Genomic DNA, 9297 nt, shown 5'->3' on the forward strand with positions numbered 1-9297 from the left:
AAATTAAGGAGCTAACTATGACATTTAACCATGTTATCTGAGGGCTACTTCTCCACATCAGGTCCACCAGGATGGGCATGTTGTTGTTCTAGTTGGTTAGGGAGCTTCATTATTCAAGTGCTAATCTGGCTCTGCTTATTTATTTTGAGATCAATCAGTAAAGTCTGTGATATTAAGAAATGACATATAGAATATTTCAGCATTCTCCCCAAATATGTTTTTCTGTGAAAAATTGGGAATTCCATTGCAACAAAATTTCTGAAAATTTTCTCTCAAAGAACATTAATGTGTTAGAGGTGAATCATCATTGTTTGTCACACAATCAGCCAGATGTTCAGACTGAATCTGGCATTTTTATCCACCTATGAGTCCTTCCCAAGGACCTGGGATAGGCAGATGTGAATGTTTGACTATATGAGGCTTACAGTGTGATAACCCATTCCTGATGGGTTACGTTTTAATGTGAATATCATCTTAATAGAAATAATATTCTGTTTAATAAAGATTTGTGTATTGTATAACTCAGTGATGGCAAACCTTTTAGAGACCGAGTGCCCAAACTGAAACCCAAAACCCATTGGATGTGCCAAAATCAAATTTAAAAAAATAAACCGGGTGGATGTGACCCATTGGGTGGGTGTGGTCCATTGGGTGGGTGCGGCCTATTGGGTGGGCACGGCTGCAGTGGTAATGGCAGACTGGGTGGGACTAAAAAGTTATATCAATCAATTCCAACTTTGCAAGATCTTTTTTTTCCCATGAGAAGTTGAAATTGACTGATTGGTTGAACCTTCTTTTTTTTTTTTGCACATGGCGGCGAAGGCTAAAGCAAAAAGGTTTTATAAAACCCAACTGAAGGCCTAGGACTGGGGCGACAACGCAAGTGCCCACAGAGAGGGCTCTGAGTGCCACCTCTGGCACCTGTGCCATAGGTTCGCCGCCACTGGTATAACTTGTACACTATCATTGGCTCCTAGAATGGAAACATGCTAATGATGCTTTTGCTTTACTTCACAGTGAGTACTGCACCACAGCCCAAACCAGTAAGTTTGATTATTTCCACTTTTTATATTTACATGATGCATTACATGGTGGGAGAGAATCTTGTTGTCATTAGCTGTGTTTTTTAGATTTTAAGAGTTAAGAGATTTGGGCCATGCCTCTTTCTAAAAGCAAAGAGATAATGGAATTCATTTTAATGAAACACTTTTTCTTGTCACAAAGCTCTTTTTGTGGTGTTACTTACTAAAGCCAGAAGACGCTTCTGCCCCAACTTTGATGAGATTGTGCTGGAGAATGTCAGCAATATGCTGTCAAGAAATAAAACAACTCCTCTCTTTAAAGCAACAAGGCCACATTGCTTCTTTAAGAGCATTTCACTTAATGCTCATTTCACTTCCCTTCAAAAATTTGCACAGCCCTACAACATTGATACTTAATGAGCATATAGTGGTTCTTTATTTAATCAGTGGCATATAGACGACAGTAAAGTGTTAGGGAGAATTGGCATTCCACAAACAAAGAAATAATGATACAGTTTAACAGTTTTGTAAGTTTCAGTTATTAGTGAAAACTGTTAACACTTTGAAAGGAGGGCATTAAACCAGGGGTCCCCAACCCCCAGGCTGTGGCCCATTACCAGGCCTTGAGCCTTTCAGAACCTGGCTCCAGAGGGGGCAGTTGAATGCACATGCGTGTATCTTCACTCATGCAAGCAGTGGGTGAGCTCGTGCGGGCACACTCATTTGCACAAGTGTTGGATGTGCATGCCTACCACTCATATGGAACCATCTCTTCCCCCTGCCAGTTCTCAAAGCCAAAAAGAAAATGAGAAACTCTGCATTAAACCATCTATAGGTAAATCAGCTGTCACCACAGAGAGTTTCCATGTAGCATCTTTGCTATAGTATACTTAACAGCCAGTGAAATTATGAGAACAGGAGAGAGACTGAATTAAAGCTGAACTTTACAATCCAAATGATGGCTGCTTAGATGGAAGTATGTTCTGTTGAACCCAGTGATATTTCTTACTAGCCATTACTAGTTTTCTGTGTATATAATATATCTTTCTTTAGGGATCGCTAAGCAATTCCCCTTTTATTATTTATATGACTTTGAAAAAAAATGCCTACTAAATTATTATTGCAATAAACAGTAGACATGTAAAAGTTAGCTGATTTGCATTTATCTCTTAGGCTGACAAAATGTCCAAAAATAAGAAAAAGAAATTGAAAAAAAAGCAGAAACGACAAGCAGAACTGTTGGAGAAACGAATACAAGAAATCGAAGAGATGGAGAAGGAATCAAATCCTCTGCAAACTGAGTCTGAAGAACAACAAGAAGAAGTGGAGAGACCAGTTGAGCTAATTTTAAAAGAGAGCTCCCCAGATGAGGGGCTGCCAGCAAAGACAGGTATTGATCTCTAGGAAAAAAAAGTGTTTGGGATCAACGTATTACTCTAATCCTGCATTCTTTGATGTAATCCTGCATTCTTTGAAGCTGAGCGGGTCTTAAAAATAAAGATTTGAATTGATCAAAGTTTCAAGAGATTTGGACTGATAAATTTTAATTGGCTAAATTAAATTTTCCTAACATGTGTAATAAATATTTAAACCTAAGTAATGTTCAGATCATCATTATCTTTGGGCCTAGAGGATGGTGATGGAGAAAAATGATGAAACGTTATTTATACCATCTTAGAAAAAAAGATGGAACATCAGCAGCGATGATAATAATAATGTAAAAAAAAAAAATGGTTGACTGGCCTGTATTTCCAGTTGCCCCTTATCAGGATTCATTGTCATTCCTTTTGTGTCTGTTCTTCCCTTGACCCATAGTGTCTGCTTTTTTTCTTTTTTCAGAGCAAAGTAGCTTAATGGAGGGAATTGAAAAATGTGTAACAGAAATCAATTGCAATGGATTGGTGCAAATGTCTGCCTTCTCAAAATCCATCAGTCAAGTAGCTGTGAAACTCGAGGAGGACGTTCATAATGCCAATGATTTCACTGACCCTTCTCAAGAGCAGGAAGAAGAGAGCAGTGCTTACAGCCAAAGCAATGGTGGTTCAGAGAACCTAATACAGGAAGCAATATCACAGCTTCCTGTACCCTTAATTTCAGAGGTTCTGGATTCAATGGTTTGTCAGGAAGCCACATGTGAGGAGCAGTATTTAAATGAACAGCAAATCAGCCAATTACAAGAAAGCATCCGGTCAGAAATTCCTTCGGAAGATGAGAATGAAAATAATGGGTCTTCTGAAAACAGTAAAGGTACAGCACATTGATTCTTTGTCATAAATAGTTTATTTTCAAGAAGAATATTCTTTTTAAAAAAATATGTAACAATAAGCTGCTCAGAGTTGCCTCAAAGTGTGAGATGTGTGGCATATAAATTTAATTTAAAAACCCCTAATATTTTCTGGTTATATAGGTTTTTTCTAAGCACTGTCCATATATGAGTCTAATCTTACAAAGATCTTGTACAGTATGTTAATATTTTGAAAATTAGACCATTTATAATCCATAATTTGAGTTTGACATGTTTTAAATAAATCATATTTAAGTTTATTTCTTTGGCTTAAGGAGATAGCAAGCTTGATTCCCACTATGATTTATAGTTAAACCATTGTTTATTGTAATTTTTAAATCACTTCATTGGTATGAATTTTACGAAAGATATTCCAAAGGTTTTTTTGACAAAAAGGATCTTCAAATTACATTTTTTATTGTAAGCTGCCCAGAGGGAGGAAGGGAGGGAGGGGTAGGTAGGTAGGTAAGTAGGTAGGTAGATAGATAGATAGATAGATAGATAGATAGATAGATAGATAGATAGATAGATAACAGATAGTTGAGCTAACTAATGTTTATGCTGAGTCTAGAAAAAGCTGCTGCTGGAAATTTCCTCCTTAATCCGCTTGAGCCTGGGAATGCAGAAAAACTCAAAGTGAAGATAGCAGATCTAGGAAACGCTTGCTGGGTGGTAAGTTTATTATCCTTTCCCTACTGAATGCCAACATTGCTAATTTTGCAGTTTGCTGGAATGAACATAGTTACTATTTAAAATATATTAACAGACTTCTACAAATGCAAACTTAATTTGTTCATAGCTCTTAAATTGTTCTGTGTTCCCTTGAGAAGATCAGTTCTTTCTCATACAAATTTTCAAAAGGCTTGATTTTATTGAGTGTGCTGTAAGTAGAACTGTCAGAATTTCACCCTAAATTTGTACTTTAAAGTAACTCCAATTTTCAATCCAACATCAGAAATGAGAATTCCAGCATCCATGCCCTTATTTGGAAAAGGTATCTTATATCTGCTAGCAACCAGCTTATTGTGGCTGCTATAAAGCAAAGAGGTATTAGTTTGTTAGATTAAAACAATGTGATATATTTACTTTGATTGTGTATTCCCTTGTAGAAGCTCTTAATTCCATGGATAGCATAGGTGGAATTGCAAGATCTTTTTTCCCCTTTTTATTTTGAGCTGTACTATATTTAGATCAGAGAACATTAACTTTTTACTCAGAACTGAAAATAAATAAAGGTGTATGACTTTTCTGAAGGTCATTGTTGTACAGGTATCCTGGCTCATTTTTGAACTTGTATGAGGCAATATTCTGCTTATTATCTATGTGAAACTATTTAGTTTTTCCTATACAGATTAAAGAAGAAAAGATGGAATATGTTCCATTATCCCTTTCACAGATAATGCTGAAAGCCATTCATATGAAAGCATCCTAAGATTTTTTTTAAGCCAGTTAATTAATATATTAAATGTTTGCATGATGTATGCCATTAGAATAAAAGACAAATTGGACTTGATTTTATTATTTTTGTTTTTCAGTATACTTTGTATGTATAAAACATACAAAAAACATTCTATCCAATCAGTTTAATTTAGAAAAAAATATATAATATAGCATCTATAGCATGCAATATTACATATGTAAAAAATGTAAAAAGAACTCATGATTAAATGTATGAACATTTATGTAAGAAAGCTTGCCCCACAGTTTCCATGATCTTGGTCCATGCAGCCCAATGTCTTCAAGGTACATGGGAAAGCTGCTTTTAATTGTTAATGAACAGACCATGCACCCCAAGATTCACGGTTTATGCTCAGCTCAGCACATTTTTTGCATTGAATCAATTTTTAAAATAATCTGATTTAGTCATAGAAGTTCCACTAATCTTTGTTTGAGAAGGCTATATTTTTTATGGAATGGAGGTGGGAAATTTCAATCCCATTGTTTGTGTTGCTTTTCTAATTTTTTCTTAATTTTGCAGATTCAGATTCAAGGGCTGGTAACTCAGATTCATTGTTCACAAAAGGATTTCAATACACCAGAAAGCAATAGTTGCCCATTTCTTTTAGCAGAAGTACTAGTTTAGGGTATAGCAGTGGGATGGCCTGCCTTGAGCATCTCCAGTTCTGCTTCTAGTGCTTGAAAAATGATGGAAGAGGACACTGCTTGCTTGCTGTCCCTAGTGTGTGGCTTTAAAAAAAAAATAACTTCTGCTTTTGAAAATGTAAGGTTAAATAGTTGCAATTTATTTTAAAAGAGAAGGACAGACAGTTTGGAGTAAATGATTAATACAGCATCTTAATGGAAACTAAGATAGAATGAAATACATTTAGGAGAGAAAACAATAAAAAACAGGTAATTAATTACCATCTTCCTCCATGGCTACATTGCTAGTAATTGTATGGATCCCCTGGACTTTAATTGATGTCATTAGTGAACTTTGTGGGATTTAGTTTTGTTAAAAAATGTATAAATATACAGAATTTCCCAGATGTGTATGAGAATCTTAAGGCTCCCTCGAGGATTTATATTACAAGTGAGTCAGATCATCTTACTTCCTTCTTAAATTTTGAAAAACTAGATAGAAATTAGAGGCACACGTCTTACTAATCATAGAAACTTATTTTGCTTCAAGTTGTAACACGTTTCTTTTTCAGCATAAACATTTTACGGAGGACATTCAGACAAGGCAATACAGAGCTTTGGAAGTACTGATTGGAGCAGGATATAGCACTCCAGCTGATGTTTGGAGCACTGCCTGCATGGTAAGCTCGGTTATACTACCTAAACTTCTTGTACGATGTTGATTCACAATTTGGAAGGATTCTATCACAAAAAAATTGACTTAATTTCTACAATCAGTGGTGGTTCATTTTATGTTGTGTATCACCCTGAAATCTGATGTGCTAAAAAGCAATATTTCGATTACTTTAAATGTCTTTTTTAACAGAGCACTTCATTTAATAAAAATGATTTTTTCATTTTAATTTTATAACTGACAAGTACTCAGATCTAATATTCAAAAACACTTACAAGTCTTAGTAATTTGCCTACTTACAAAACAGTAAGCAACAGACACTGCCTTAAATCAAATTTGTGAAAAATCTGACGTATGTTGCAAAGCACGTCTAGGACACGTCTAAATTACAGAATCATTCCACATTATGGAATAATTAGAATTATGCTTTAGCACTTTGATCATTTACAAATATTTTTTCCTGATAATTATCTATCATTTTCATCTTCAGGCCTTTGAACTGGCTACAGGTGACTATTTGTTTGAGCCTCACTCTGGTGAAGATTACTCTCGGGATGAAGGTGAGAACTATGCCAGAACCTGGATAGTAAGAAAATCAGCAGAGAAATATGTCTGTGGGGGCGGGGGTGAAAGAAAATCAATCTTAGATTCTCCTATATAGTATCTTGGAGAACATTAAGGTTTGCAATAGTGGCAAATAAATAAGTTTGGCTATAAGTTAGAAACATGGATGGCAGAATCAATTTCTGTGATTTTGCAGTAATGATCTCAGCAACATTTGTGTCTATATTAAGGACACAAATTTAACACATACATATATTTCAGTAAGTATTTTGTGAAGTTTGTGTTACATTGCAGAGTAATGTGGGATAAAATTATAAAAAGAACCATGCAAAATGACATGAGCCACAAAGAGACAAACTCAGAGGTTCCCTCATAGGCATTTACTTTACAAAAATGCCTTGAACTACATTTCAGGACACAATTAAATGTGCTCAGGATATTAGTTGATTTAAATGTACTGATCAGTATATGTTGCTGATTACCTTAAAGTTCTTGCTGTTACATTTGAAGGCCATGTAGTAGAAATTCCATCGGTCAAAGTCAAACCACACAAGTACATTGAACTACTCTACCAGAAAGATATTTAACTGGGAATCATAATTTATCTTTTACTTATTAAAATGACTCACAACTACTAAAAAAGCACAAACTGTTAAGCAATCCAAAGCAATATTTTCTGATCTCCGCGGCCTCAGGAAAGCCATGTTTATGAGATTTCTGCATATTAGGAGATCTCAGCAAAATGGAGGTAGACTTTTTTGCTACATTCCAAAAACTACACATCCAGTCCCAAAGTTCACAATAAAGTCAATATGAGTTAATGCTAATTCTTATGGTCTCTGCTTTATCTTCTCCCTGGAAGCACAGATCATATTGCGTTGATTATAGAACTTCTGGGGAAAATACCTCGTAAGCTCATCGTATCTGGAAAATATTCCAAGGAGTTTTTCACCAAAAAAGGCAAGTGGGAAAAATAATTTGAATATTTTAAGATTTTATTGTAAAGTTGAGAAGATTTGTACTGTATTTCTGAGACATTTCAAGAACATTGTACTTCAAAGTACAATAAAAATTGAGTCTAGTCTGCTTCTGTCTGTCTATTTGTCTTTCTGTCTAGTTTTATTTATGGCAAGTGGCCCCAAATAGCAAAGAACAAATATAGTATAAAATTTGGTATTAGATGAAACATTGCTAAATAAAATTATTGATAAAAGAATATTCTGTGTTTACTCAGTATAAACAACTAAAATACATAGAGAGCAGAAAATTGTAGTTTATTCCAAAAGTCACAGGTGAACATGGAACTTTGGCTTTTCCATTAATTCCTATACTAAAATAACTCCAATTTTGCTTAACACAATAAAATCCTGAGGTCTAATCCTGGAATACAGATAAGCAGAAGTATCTGAGCATCTCTTTGGTCAACTATTTAAACCATGAATTTACAAAATAATCATTTGGGATTTCATGTAGCAATCCTTCCTTGGTTTTAAAATCATGTATTTGCAACTTAATAGCATTTAGCAAAGTTTTTGTTTTCAAAGGGCATTGTCCAGTTTCCAGGAGAATAACAGTTTCAAATATAATTTGGAACATTTAAAAAAGATCTTAAAATCATTTGTAGTTGGGCTCTTATTACTAACAACTGTAATCCAAATTGCAGCTCCATAGAAAATTTAACATGCAGTTTTTGCATTAAATACCTGTATTAATACATGGACAAATCTCTGTCCTTTTAAATTAAAATATTAAAGCAGGATCAGCATAGTAGCTTTTGCTTTTAGAAGTATTGCCTTGCAATGATGTTGCCAGGGCAGAGCATGGTGAAATAAAATGGCTCAGATAACTAAAATTCTCAACCTGTATTATCATAAAGTTTGGAATTTTTCAGCTTTACTTTTTGATCTTTTTTCTTTACTATGATAGTGTTATAGTTGATTCATAGTTGATCGTCTTGGCAATACTTGTGTAGTGTATTAAGTAGGTGTTTTCAACCCAATCTAGTACATGAATGAAGAACAGCATCAATTCTATACAACATAGTACACATTTTCATTTTGGTTATAATGGGCAGTGGCCGTTAGCCTGAGGTAATAGAGACTCCAGATCATTGATATAGAGATTAAATAGTATTGAGGCCAAAATACAGTCTTGTCTTATTCATTTTGTTGCTTGTAAATACAACTTTTCCATTTAACCTATGTTATACTATCATAATATGATGCCCATATTAAAAATGCAAGATGCCAGTCAGGGAACAAATTCTTTAATGTTAAATTAAAGAATTTGTTCCCTGACTGGCATCTTGCATTTTGATTCCAATAATAAAATCAAGCCTCTACAGGCAGCAAATTGCCTTTCAGGAAATGGAATATTTTTCGTCCTAGATATTCTAATATAAAAACACCGATCAGTTATTCTGCCAGGTCTAAAATAACCTGAGCGTTTGCAAAAACAAAGTATTCCTCATGAAAGAAGATTATTTTTCATTAAATTGCTATATTTTTAATAGTAAATTTTGTTAAAGATTACAATTACAATAAGAAAAAACAATAGAAACCAAACAAAAAAAGTAATTTGTACTACTGAGTTTTCCCAGGATTGATAGCAAACTAAACTTCCTATAATTGATAGGGTCTTTTATTTTTCTCTTCTTATACAGGTAGTCCTTA

General features: G+C 34.4%; 1 protein-coding gene across 3 annotated transcripts in view; it reads left to right on the forward strand.

Annotated features, from left to right (window-relative positions):
* SRPK1 (SRSF protein kinase 1) overlaps positions 1-9297 on the forward strand; it is a 35805-nt gene that overhangs the window by 22225 nt on the left and 4283 nt on the right. For all 3 annotated transcript variants that reach the window (XM_039323279.1, XM_039323280.1, XM_039323281.1), the window contains 7 exons: positions 1018-1043; positions 2196-2412; positions 2862-3269; positions 3878-3978; positions 5961-6068; positions 6552-6621; positions 7493-7585. In XM_039323279.1, the coding sequence (XP_039179213.1) occupies positions 1018-1043; positions 2196-2412; positions 2862-3269; positions 3878-3978; positions 5961-6068; positions 6552-6621; positions 7493-7585 (1023 nt within the window). The remainder of the gene's footprint in view (positions 1-1017; positions 1044-2195; positions 2413-2861; positions 3270-3877; positions 3979-5960; positions 6069-6551; positions 6622-7492; positions 7586-9297) is intronic.

This window comes from Crotalus tigris, unplaced genomic scaffold (assembly GCF_016545835.1).
Source record: "Crotalus tigris isolate CLP2741 ecotype Arizona unplaced genomic scaffold, ASM1654583v1 scf7180000024167.7108832, whole genome shotgun sequence".
Classification (NCBI taxonomy): Eukaryota; Metazoa; Chordata; class Lepidosauria; order Squamata; family Viperidae; genus Crotalus; species Crotalus tigris.